Genomic DNA, 13153 nt, shown 5'->3' on the forward strand with positions numbered 1-13153 from the left:
GGGCTCTGACCAAGGACGCCCACGATCCTCCCAATTAGCAAATACAGTAACTGTTACTTATTTGCATCTCTTTGAACATCTCATTGTGACATTTGTCTACTGCAAAACTGTTAGAAGTTGAATTACTTTGGGTTCTTGGGTTGCCTTGAAGTTGTTGGCTTCCAGTATAATTTTGAGCCCTTATTTTCTTCTTGTGGGTCAATAGGTAACTTTTACTTTAGCAACAATTGTTAGGCTTCATTATGCTGGAGAAAAATTTGACATTTGCTGTGCCAAAAGGCAGGCAAAAAAGGGTACTGTTTATTAGAAACAGAATATTAGAAGCTGCCTAAATACCCATCAAAAGGGGACTGATTAAATTATTATGAGTGTAGTTGTGCGTACGTGCGTATCTATCCGTATCTCTGTCTACATCTGAATGCTTGTGATACTGTCACTTAAAATAAGAAATATATGTTTGTTTTTCATCTCATTTCTGGGACAGAGCTCCTAAAACTCTTGAAATTTCCTACATGATAAGAGGTGTCTTTTGATATTCTCAGCAACCCCCTTTCAACCACATCTGAGTTTGTGTTAATGAAGGGACTTTCGGGCTGGGGGCTGGTTGCCAGGGAACCGACCGTGTGATTAGAGAGTTGGAGCTTTCAACCCAGCTCATCTCTGGGAAGGGGAAGGGGGCTACAGAATGAGCTCTATAAAAACTTGAACGCAAGAGATGACCAGTGCCAGGACCCTTTTGGACCTTGCCCTGTGTATCTCTTCATTTGCTGTTCAGTCATATCCTTTTGTGGCGCGGTGTCACAGCACGTGGCTCCAGGTGTTCCCCACGGACCCGGTTTGGCTACTGGCCGCTGACAAAATCCAAAGGCAGGGAGACGATGGTGGTGAAACTAAAAGGAATTTATTGCAGTGAGGCCGACACCGGGAAGACAGACATCGCTTCTAGGTGTAGGTGAGGAAAATGTGGGACAAAGGTTGTAGGCACAGGCCGCTGGGCCGTAAAGGTCAGGTCCATGATTCTCTTGGGGTCAACCCCACGGGGTCTTGCTGGCCCAGGGCATGCCCTGTTGCTTGAGGGGGTAGTTTTGGTTTCCAACACGGGGAATGCTTTGCCTGCAGGGTGTTTTTCCTGAGTGGAGAGAGAAGCTTGAAGGAACGCATCAGACTACAGACTGAGGTCAGAATGGAGGCAGTTGAAGTTCTCTTTCACTTGAATATCCTTTGTAATAGACTGTAATAAACTTTGTAATAAATCTAGAACCTTCTCAGTGAGGCCTTCCATGTCACTCCCTAAAACTTCAAACACCTTTGCCCTAGTTACATTGCATTATCCTTTCCTGCTTTGATTTTTTTCCCCTTTGCACTTCACACTGCCTATCATACAGTACTTCTAATTTCATTTTTAAAAGCTTCTCCTTCATTAGACTATGAGCTAGAGAGCAGTTTTCTGTTTTGGTCACTGCTGCATTGAGTGGCCTATTAGATTTGCATATTCTTGAAACTTTTTTATTTTAATATTTAAGAATGTAGGTGTTACCTTCCCACACAAATATGGTTGAAGTTAGCATACCAGAAACATTTGTAACTCATCAGTACAGTGTGTTATTTTTTGCCCAAGATTACTAGATCCAATTACAGGGGGAAGAAAAAGTTTAGGAGTTTCCCTTATATGAACTACTTCTTTGTGAATTGATTGCAAGTCAGGCATGTAATTCAGAGGGAGAATTCAAGTCTCTGGTTCTATAGAAAATTAAAAGAGCCATTAGGAAAAGGACAAAGTGTGTGCTTAAAGAGCCCTGTCTCTAATACCCTGACTTAACAGAACCCCATATTGATAGGAGAGGTGTCTTTATGATTCCTGCGCAGGAGTATTGGTAATGGATAGAGCAGAGCTGCCCTGCCCTGCCTTTTACGTGGAGACCCTGCCAAGCATGTCAGCACTTGTGGGTGTGGGTTTTTAGTGCCCCCAACCCCCCTATTAGCTGGCGGTGTGCAAGTAACTGCGCTTGGTGTCTCGGGTGGAGAGAGATGGGCTGGCCGCTGCCCTCAGAAAGCTCAGGAGGCAGAGGGAGGCATATGGCAAGTATAAAAAAGGGTAGAGTGCAATCATAGATGAACAAGCTTCCCTGGGAGAGACTGGAATCAAATAATGTCTGTCAGGAGGAGAGACAATCAGGGAAGGCGTTGGGAGGAGGTGGCATTGAGTGGCGCAGTGAAAGGCATGCGTGGGACTCCAGGTGGCAGAGGGGGGCCACAGAATAGCCTGTGCCTTATATGTTTCCCACACTTGAATCATCTGGGGATCCTGTCAAAAAAACCCACAACCATTCTGACTCTGTAGGTCAAGGAGGAGAGGCAGAAATTCTGCACTTCTCTCCGGCTCCCTGGTGATGCTGATGTTGCTGACTCTGAGGACAGATCTGGGACCACAGAGCCGCCTGCCTACACGTCCTGGACCTTTGAAGTCGGGGCTCGCCTCGAGTTCTGGCCCAGGCTGGACGTGTCGTGGGCTGCGAGGTGCTTGGTTAGAGAAGTGCTAGAATAGAGGCCGGGAGCCCAAGACTGATCTGGTTTTAGGTGCAAGACCACCTGACCTTTCTTTGCTCACTGGGCCATCAACTCAGCCTTTGGGCTGCCTCCTTCTCCTGAAATCTTCCTTTAAAAGCTCACCTGGTAATTTCCATCAATACCTGTTTGACGATGATCTCCATTCTCTTGGGACATATTGCTGGAACGTTACTTTGGTCCTTCAGGGAGAAATTGGTGCCATTATTGGTAGATTTTTCAATGTTTTTATAAACCTCCATTCCGACTTTTTAATGGCTAAGTCCAGTGATCACTTTTGAAAAGCACAGCTCGTGAATGAATTAGGTGGGCCTCGATTTTAGGCGCTTATAATTGGGAGAAGAGGAGATAATACCCTTCCCTGTCTTACAGCCCTCCGGGGTCCCAGTCAGCCTGCGTGACCTCCGCCTGAACCCCCAGGGTAGTTGCAGATGGCATAAACAGACACCATTTGGACCCTGCCCTCTCGGTGTTTGGCATAATTGTGGTAGGGACTAGAAATTAGAAACGTGTGTCGGCAGCGTCCACTTACTAGTGGCGGAGGAAGAACCGAAAACGTCGCAGAGCCGTTCCTTTCTGTTTCCTCCCAAGGGCCGAGCCTCACCCCAACAGTGTCCGGGGACTGCGGTGGGGCGTAGGTGTTCACGTTAGGAATTCGATCCTTTCCTTAAGGGCTCCATAGCTGGTGTTCCATAAGAATTTCATCAGATCATATTGCTGACAGCGATACTGTCGTCCCCAGGGGAACACTGGCCGCATGTGGTGGTGGTGGTGGTGGTGGTGGTGGTGGAGTTTTATTTAAACGTGGCAGGCACATATGTCCACGGATGTGTACTAAATATACACACATGTGTGTGTTTCCAATTTTCTTCCTAGATTTTGGCCTTGATTGCATTCGTCTGCATAGAGACCATCATGGAGTGCTCCCCGTGTGAAGGCCTCTACTTTTTTGAGTTTGTGAGCTGTAGTGCGTTTGTAGTGACTGGAGTCTTGCTGATTCTGTTCAGTCTGAACCTTCACATGAGGATCCCCCAGATCAACTGGAACCTGACAGTGAGTACAAGTCACCACCACTCTCTGACCTTGAAAGGGTTGGGTGCTCCTCGGCTCCAGGGGCAAGCTGGAATCTCTCTGCAATCTTGTTTGGTTCCAGTTCATTTTGATACTTACTTTATTGTAATGCAGCTGTGAAATTTTAACTGTCTTTACTGGGTTGAGTAAAACTATAAAGTAAATTGAATCTTCAGTAATGGTAGAACCATCATATAACAATTATTTTGACCCCTTTAAAGGTATCATTTCAATTTTGTGATCCTCTGAGAAGATTGGTAATGTTGATATTTATAGAACCTGGGAAGAGAAAAATGGAATTAAAATGTTTGCATATTTTTCACACTGGACCCAAAAGCCATTTACAAAAGTATTGATTCAGGAAGAATTGAAAATAGGAATGAAAGTGCCGGTGACTTGCAAAGCCTAGGATTAGCATTAAATTCAAAGCAAGTGGGAGGACGCGGAGGGTTTGGTGGTTTGATCAGAAGCATGTGCTCTCGAGGGTCTGGGTTATCAATCCCCTTTTGACCGCCTTACCTTCAGATTGGCATGGGAAGCTCCGGGCTGGTCCTGTCCGGGCCCATCTTGTGTTACTTTTCCTTATCCTGCTAAATGAGAAAGGAAACTTAGTTGCACTTGGTTTTCTTGATGTTTCTTTGCAAACAAGCATGTGCAAGAGCTCAAAGGGGATCAGTCAGAGAGTCACAGGAAAGCACCATCAGCTGCCTCACACTTCGGTGCCTGCTCGGCGGGAAGCCTGCTTCTTCCTCTGCCCCTCCCCCTGCTTGTGTTACCTCTCTCGCTGTGTCTCTCTCTGTCAAATAAATGAAATCTTGAAAAAAAAAAAAAGATTTATTTGAGAGAGATAGAGCGCATGTGTGCGGGGGGCAGGGAGGGCAAGAGGGGTGGGAAGGATAGAGGGGGAGAGAGACAGAAACCCAAGGAGACTCCGTGCTGAGCACAGAGCCTGATGCAGGGCTCGACCTCATGACCCCGAGATCACGAAGAGTCGGACACTCCACTGACTGTGCCACCCAGGCGCCCCATAGCATCTCAGCTATTTTTTTTTTTAATTTTTTTATTGTTATGTTAATCCCCATACATTACATCATTAGTTTTAGATATAGTGTTCCATGATTCATTGTTTGTGCATAACACCCAGTGTTCCATGCAGAACGTGCCCTCCTCAATACCCATCACCAGGCTAACCCATCCTCCCACCCCCCTCCCCTCTAGAACCCTCAGTTTGTTTTTCAGAGTCCATCATCTCTCATGGTTCTTCTCCCCCTCCGATTTCCCCCCCTTCATTCTTCCCCTCCTGCTACATTCTTCTTCTTTTTTTCTTTCTTAACATCTATTGCATTATTTGTTTCAGAGGTCATCTCAGCTATTTTTAAGATAAAGTTTGTGTTCTCCATTAGAAAATTCTCACAAGGGTGCCTGGCTGGCTCAGTCGGTGGAGTGTGCAACTCTTGATCTCAGGGCTGTATGCTCGAGCCCCACGTTGGGTGTGGAGATTACTTAAAAATAAAATCTTTAAAAGAAAATTGCCCACAGAGTTGACAGCATAGGAGAACCTCATAAACCTCCTCCAGCTTCCAGACCTCCTCCATCCAAAATGCGAGTGGTAGAAGGCCTATCTGACAAAGAGGTGGCTGCCGGGAAGGTTAAGACCAGGGGCTTTGAGTCAGATCTGTGTTCAAATGCAGGGTGGCTCTTAAGGGCTGTGTGGGACCCTGGGCAGGTCACTTAGAGCCCCATGTTGAAGGCCACCATTGGTAAAGTGGAGATGATAGTATTTTAGAGGCTTGTTTTAAGAATGAAATGAGACCGTGTGTATAAGGGACCTCAAGCCAGCGTGCGCTGCCGCCAGTCCGAGAGATGTTAGTATTACCGCAAGTGACGGGCCCTTGTTTCCTATCAGCCACATGTTTCCCCTGCAGACTTCTGCCAGGTTTGACTTCACTCCCCTAATTCAGTCTTATCTACTGATTTGACTATAAATCTGTTAAAAGACCTCAATCTGCAACTTAATAACTAATTCATACTGGTCTCTATCCCCAGAAATATCTCTTTAGTGAGCATTCTGGAATTCTGATTCTTCTATTTTAAACATGAAGGGCTTCCTGCTTGTTGACTACCACATTATTGGGTCATACTGAAGTGCATCTTTTTCACTGGAAAGTTCACATACGTGCTTTTCTTCTGGACGGCGTTGGGTGGGGCAAACGCCTGGCTGATATTGTCACTTGAGAACAGTTTCAGTCCTTTGGGATCTTTTCCAGAATTTCCACCCTTTCAGAGCAGATGAAGGTGTGTGCTTATTCAACAGAAGAATGCATGAGTACATGAACTTGAGGAAGTGGTACTTACTTAGGGGAGCTCAGGTCATCGGTTCTCCAGGAGGGGAGAAAAAGTGAGTTCTTCAGGGCTGGACACAGTTCATTGAGTCGCTACCGAGGGCTGGCTTTGACCGTGCTGTGTTTCTCTAACAAGGTGGTGGGAATATTTTGTCCTCAATAGAGCCAACTAATGAGTGAAATAGGGTGTGATTGGTATAGAATTAGAAAAATGGTCATTTCATGAGCGTATGTTGACACAAAAATAATCATGGAAAATGGTAAATAAGGAGGAAGATGCAAAGTGTATATTTTATACAAGCATTATGTGATGCAAGCAGAAAGCTTCTGTTGGCTCTGGGTTTGCTTGTTTTGATGAATCTATGGGACTTATCCCGCGATACTTGTTTTTCTCTGTGTATTAGAGGCTCATACACCTTTGTGTCCCAGCTGTGTTTACTTAGTGCCCTAGGCCTCCTCCCTCACCCCAGCCCTCTCCCTCCATTCCCTGCCTGCCACTGAAAGCTGCTAGGGGCTCCCGGTCTCCTTAGCCAGCACTCCGAGTCCGTCACGGACTGCTTAGCCGACCTTCCTAACAAGGAGGGAGGTCTGCACTTCTGTTGTCTGCTTCCCTCCTCCTCATTTCTCTTTTCTCACCTCTTACTGTCAAATACAGCTCACTCAGAAAAATTCATTAAAATGTACAGTTGAGGGGCGCCTGGGTGGCTCAGTCGTTAAGCGTCTGCCTTCGGCTCAGGTCATGATCCCGGGGTCCTGGGATCGAGCCCCGCATCGGGCTCCCTGCTCGGCGGGAGGCCTGCTTCTCCCTCTCCCACTCCCTGTGCTTGTGTTCCCTCTCTCGCTGTGTCTCTCTCTGTCAAATAAATAAATAAAATCTTTAAAAAATAAAATGTACAGTTGAATAAAGAATGGTAAAGATTGTGGAGCCACCCGTCTGGGTCGGGAGATAAACTTGACATCCTTGAAAGTCCTCTGGTCGGGATCACTGGGGCCTCCATGTTCCTGGATCCCCTGGCTCTTCCTCAGTTCTCCCCCGCCCCACCCCCACCGAACGGTGTGAGCAGAACTGCCATGGAGTGTTCTGTCCCTCCTGCTGTATTTTCCACTCTGCCTCCCGTGATACCGCACTGTCCTGGCTGTTCTTCTTCCTCCTTGGTGCTCCTTCTCAGTGCCTCAGTGGCCCCTGCTCACCCCACAGACCTTCACAATCAAGAACCCAGGTTGGGTGTTGAGTGGGGACAGTCTGAGTCACCCAGGGGGGCCACCTGCAGAGCCCCAAGGCCTTGGCCATGACTCATGGTATAGTGTTTCCTGACACCACTTTTCACACCAAATATATGTCTTTTTTTTCCCTGACACCGAATCTGTGTAGTTTTTCCACACCAAGCAGTGCTCTAATTCTCTGACACCAACGAGGTGTCCAAAAATTCAGCTCCGTTCCGACACTAACTCTTAAAGTTGGCACAGAGCCCCGGGAGAAGGGCTCAGTCCCATGAGACTGCCCCTGCTTCAGACACCTGCCACCAGCGGGGCTCCCAGGTGACCTGCAGCAACTGCAGATTTGCCTCCTCAAGTTCATAATTCTCTAGAGCAACTTACAGAACTTGGGAAGAGTGCTTTACCTGTGCTTATAGGTTTGCTGTAAAGGATGCAACTCAGGAACAGGCAGATGGAAGAGATGCGTATGTGTAGGGCAGGATCCAGAGGAGTCTCAACGTGCTGGAGCCTCTGTCCTCACGGAGTTGGGGTGCAGCTCCCTCCCAGCATAGGTATATAGTCACCAGCTTGGAAGCTCCCTGAACACCGTCCTTTGGGGGTTTTCATGGAGATTTCATTACGTAGGCATGATGGAATTAAAATCATTGGCCGTTTGGAGGTTGAAGTCAATCCTTAGCCCCTCTCCCCTCCCTGGAGGTTGGTGGGGGTGGGCTGAAAGTTCCAACCTTCTAACAGCCTGGTTGGTTTTTCTGGTAACCAGCTCCAATCCTGAAACTATCCAGGGGCTCCCCAGACTCACCTCATTACCATAAGCTCAGGAATGGTTGAGAGGGGCTCCTTATGAATCACAAAAGACACTCCTGTCATCACTCAGGAAATGCCAAGGAACTGGGGACAAAGACCAAATACATATTTTTTATCATACCGTACTCATCTTTTCCAGAACTCCATTTCCTTACCCGTAAAAGTAGGACAAACTAGCACGTCTCCTGCTTTATACGTATTTTGGATCATAATCAGGTTAGGATTGGTGACGTTACACACACACACACACACACACACACACACACACACACGACACAACAGGGATTCCACGGAGGGTATATGCCACTATCGTCAGTGTTATGACTGTCCCTTTGGCACTGGGGCCACTCGAGCACAAGTCCGCGCGTGGACTAGTGGCTGTGAGCTTCCGGTCTCGTCCATGTGTAGAGCTCACACCAGAGCCGCCACAGAGCCCGGTGGTTTGGGAGCGACTGCAGTGAGAGCCTCGGGCTGAGCCTGTTTACAGCCGTCTCACCTGTGGTCAGGCCAGCAGCCGTGTATTGGACACCTGCTTTGTGCTAGGATTTGGGAACCGAAAGCACAGGGCAGGTCGATGCAAGCTGCTCGCGCTTTGCTAACTGTGCTCCGTAAGATCCAGTTTTGTGTGGGGCCTGGTGGAACCCAGGCAAGGAGGTCGTAGATTCCTCGGGGCAGAAGCCTGGAGTGGGTGTCAGCAGGGGGGTGTTCAGAGAAAAAGCCCGATGCCAGCCGGGCCTGGAAAGATGAGTGGGTGCCCACTGGGTGTGTGGGGGGGCAGGGCACGTTGCTAGATGGCCCATTCTCTGGGACGGGAGCGGGGTTGGAGACTCGGGGCCTGCTGGGGCTGGGCCTCTGAGAACATGAGCTGGAGGCGGGGCGACGGGGCGACGGGGAGATGGGGAGATGGGGAGATGGGGCAGGTCGTTCTCTTCCCCAGCCCCGGCTGACTGTGTAGTTGCTTTAGGGTACTGCGGGAACAGCTTTTCAAGAGCAGCTAGAAGCTTCTTTTTTTCTTTTAAGAAGTCCGTTTTTTATGTACAGTCTTCTGGTATTTAAGTGTTGGCAAGTTCAACTTTGTTTTGAATGCTGTGCAAGTCAAACCCGTCTGTGGGCCAGATACGGCCAGTGGGCCTTGGGTTCACACCCTCTAGGCCACATCCTGTTGACCCATTATTGGAGTTACAGGGGTTCACCCCTGTACCTGCCGGTGTGTCACTGAAGGAGACAGCCGGGAGCGTGTGTGTGTGTGTGAGGGCGGATTTCCTCTTCATCCCCTAGCACAAGGAGGGGCTGCAGCCTTGAGTGTTCTGGGGGCCAGACCGGAAGCATGAAGTGGGGGGGGGGCTGTGAGACCGTAGGGAGTGGGGACGGCTGGGGCAAACTGGAAAGCATGTGGCTGATAGAGTACACGTCCCAGTAAAAGCATTAAAAAAGATTAATCACCGTTGTTGACTACAAACCCCCAAAGCCCAGTCAGAGGGCGTGTCTGTGTTCCCCCTAATGTGAAGGATGAACCTACAAGCCTTGATTTTTGTTTCATGGACACAGAACTCAGGTAGTTGATGCTAACCAACACCTGCGGTATTCCACTTTTAAGCCTTTTATTTATTTATTTTTTTAAAAGATTTTATTTATTTATTTGACAGAGACAATGAGAGAGGGAACACAGGCAGGGGGAGTGGGAGAGGGAGAAACAGGCTTCTCGCCGAGCAGGGAGCCCGATGTGGGGCTCGATCCCAGGACCCTGGGATCATGACCTGAGCCAAAGGCAGACGCTTAACGACTGAGCCACTCAGGCGCCCCACGTTTAAGCCTTATAAACTGTGCAGAGCAATGTCTGCTCCAGAAAAGCTGGAAGATGCAGATAATAAAAGAAAAAAATAAAATCATGTGGTGATCCAAGACCAGTGAAAACATATGTCTACCCAAAAGCTTGTAAGTTCATAGTAGGGTTATTCAAAACAACTGGAAAGGAGAAACAACTCAAATGTCCAAACGCTGATGAAAAGGTAGATAAAATGTGGCGTATCCATACAGTGGACTACAACATAGTACTAGAAAGGAGTGAAGTGTTGGTACATGCTCCAACGTGAGTGATCCTTAGAACTATCATCCTGAGTGGAAGAAGCCAGTCACAAAAGACCACATATTCTATAATTCTGTTTATATGAAGTGTCCAGAATAGGAAGATCCACAGAGCCAGAAAGCAGGTTAGTAGTGGTTGCCTAGGATTAGGGGAGGGATGAAGAATTACCTGCTAATGGAGTGCTGAAAATGTTCTAAAACTAGATCGTGGTGATTGAATTGTCCATTTTAATTGGGCGTCTTATATGGCATATGAGTTATATCTCCCTAAAGCCGTTAAAGTCACACGTGATACAGCGCATCAGGCTTACCACTTGCGTTACTTGGTGTAACAACCTTCCAGACCATGTGAACTAGCTCTTCCATAGGCATGTATATTGTGATGTGTGAGGGGGGGAAGAATGGAACCATCAGAATCATGCTTTTTTACTTAAACTATTTTAAGTATATTCCATGTTAAATGTACAACTATATCATTATTTTTAATGACCGCATAGTGTTCCATTGTGGCGATACCGTTTTATTTCACAAATCCCCTGTTCGTGAGCATTTTGTTTGCTTCCCCATTTTTTTGCTATTTTAAGTTCTATGACGAACATCCTTACACTGAGACCTTTCTGCACTAGTATGGTATTTAAGATGAATTTCCAAATGTGGAAATCATAGACAAACAACATGAACCTCTTTAATGCGTACAGGCCCTTGACCACATTTATATTTTTACGTAGTCACCCCTAATGTATATACAGTTTTGTTTGATATCTGGCCTCAGCATCGAATCATAAAATGTTCCCCCTATTTCTGAATAGTTTTTGGTTCAGAAAGTACATTTTATCTTCTTCTTTGTCCCTACAGCACCTTACCCAGAACTGAGCATTTTAACTAAACACTTCCTGGTTTGAATTTGTGAAAAATTTGCCCTGGCCACAACTAAAAACTGTCCTGCTGGGAGGCGTTTCTGGACAGAGTTTTGTAGTCTTGGGTACTTGGAGCTCCCCGTGAACCCCCACGGAAGTGCACACCAGGAGTGTGTTGGGGTTCCTGCAGCACAGGCTCAGCATCTTCGTGATGAGAACGTTGCTTTTTTTGCATCTTATAGAAAGAGGAGATGGCCCTTGAGGACCCCCACCTGGTGTTGATGCACGGTCCGCCCGGCACTTCACCCGTCTAGCATGTTCTGTGGGCTCTGCTTCTCTGTAGAGATTATAGAGGGACTCTGGTATGACCCAGGCTGCCAGCGGCCGGTTGTCACTCTAGTAATAACAGAAGCATCAGTAAATGTGCAGGGAGCCCTAGCTGGGAGCCAGGCGCAGGGCTCGGCTCTTCACGTGCGTGGCTCCCTGGGGCCCTAGAAGAACTCCATGAGGCGGGGGTACTGTTCCCACGTGACACCCAAGAAGTGAAGTGGCTTGTCCCGAGTCATGGTTGGTTAGGCCCCAGTCAGACTGTGACACTTAAGCACTGTGCTACGTTCCTCTCAACAACTACGACTGGAGTTAAATCTTTGAAGCATTGGATAGTAACCTCATTGGCTTTTTAGAAAGCTTACGAGAAAATCCTCTAGGTTTTAGCCACATAGAGCCTTGAAAGACCACGCATAAGAAAGAGCAGGAGGTCTGGCTAAGGGTGTTGTCTAGGCCTGAAAACAGTGCACTTATCATGTCATATGTGGATGAGGGGATGTTGGAGCGGATTTCACCAGTTTCGGTACGTTCTGGACTCCCGGGGAGTGTTGTCAATGCAAATGAAAGGTGATTCAAGCGTATTTTTAGAAGATGACAATAGAATTCTAAACAGTAATTAACGGGCATGTCCTTGATGGGTTAGTCAGTTTGGGTTTCTATAATAATTCATTAAGGAATGACAGCGTGCTTGGTTAAAATGTGGATTTTGCCGTGGTGATAGATCAGGTGATACACGTCATACACGCGGGTACCATGTTTGCCTTCCTTCATGGGTCCGGTACCCCTGGGCCATCAGGACTAAAGTACGGAACCATAAGAGAGGCTGGATGTTGTGCTCCTTATTTTGAAAATCCTTCAGCTGCTTTTAGGGCAAAGCATGAAGTAATTCTTTTCAAGTGACTTTATCTCTTTCTTTAGGATTTGGTCAACACTGGACTCAGCACTTTCTTTTTCTTTATTGCCTCGATTGTATTAGCTGCTCTGAACCACAAGACCGGAGCGGAAATTGCTGCCGTGGTGAGTGAGCTGCGTTGGTTAAAACACAGGCGGATTTGTACACCCCGTGACTCGCTCGCCTCTGTCCCCTAGCATGTGTCCTGCTCATTCTTCTCGAACTTTTTCTTTGCTGATGATGTTGTTACTGAGCCAGTGGAGGTCCTGCTTCCTTCAGTGCTGTGGTTCTCAAAGTGTGGTCCCCAGAAGACCAGCCTCCACATCACCAAGGAACTTTTTAGAAATCCCATTCCCAGGCTCCCCCAGAGCTACTGAGTCAGAAATGCCCCCCTCCCCCTTTAAAGATTTACTTATCTATTTGAGAGAGAGAGAGCACGGTGGGAAGGGCCAGAGGGAGAGGGAGAGATAGGCCCAAGCCGACTCTGTGCGGAGCGCAGAGCCTGATGCGGGGCTCGATCTCACGATCCTAAGATCCTGACCTGAGCCAAAAACCAAGAGTCAGAAGCTCAACCGACTGTGCCACCCAGGAGCCCCTGAATCAGAAATATGTTTTAACAAGCCTTCCAGGTGATTCAGGTGCACACTCCGATTTGAGAATGGCTCCGTTAGTCTGTTCCCAACAGAGCCCTGGATGTCTGTTAGTGATGTTGCTGGTAAGAGCCTTATCTGCCAGTGTGGGGATCTTAACGAAGGAGAGGGCAGTCTTGACACCATTTGGCAGCCAGACGACATTTTTTTGCTCTTCAAGGTAGAATGCCTTTGGGGGTAGGGTGGGAACCAGATCACGTAAGACTTTGATTCTCTGTGCTTTGCATTTCTGTATTGTTCTCTATTTATAATGAATATGCAGCACTTTTGCAACGGTGAAGGGTAGTTTAAAAGGTTTGTAGAAAACACGAAACCAGCTGTTCTCCCAAGTGTCACTCAGTA

The 13153-nt window shown here is 47.5% G+C and overlaps 1 protein-coding gene across 1 annotated transcript in view; it reads left to right on the forward strand.

Annotated features, from left to right (window-relative positions):
• CMTM4 (CKLF like MARVEL transmembrane domain containing 4) overlaps nt 1-13153 on the forward strand; it is a 65705-nt gene that overhangs the window by 44510 nt on the left and 8042 nt on the right. Inside the window, exons 2-3 of the mRNA XM_036115184.2 lie at nt 3442-3618; nt 12188-12286. Of these exons, the coding sequence (XP_035971077.1) occupies nt 3442-3618; nt 12188-12286 (276 nt within the window). The remainder of the gene's footprint in view (nt 1-3441; nt 3619-12187; nt 12287-13153) is intronic.

This window comes from Halichoerus grypus, chromosome 15 (assembly GCF_964656455.1).
Source record: "Halichoerus grypus chromosome 15, mHalGry1.hap1.1, whole genome shotgun sequence".
NCBI lineage: Eukaryota > Metazoa > Chordata > Mammalia > Carnivora > Phocidae > Halichoerus > Halichoerus grypus.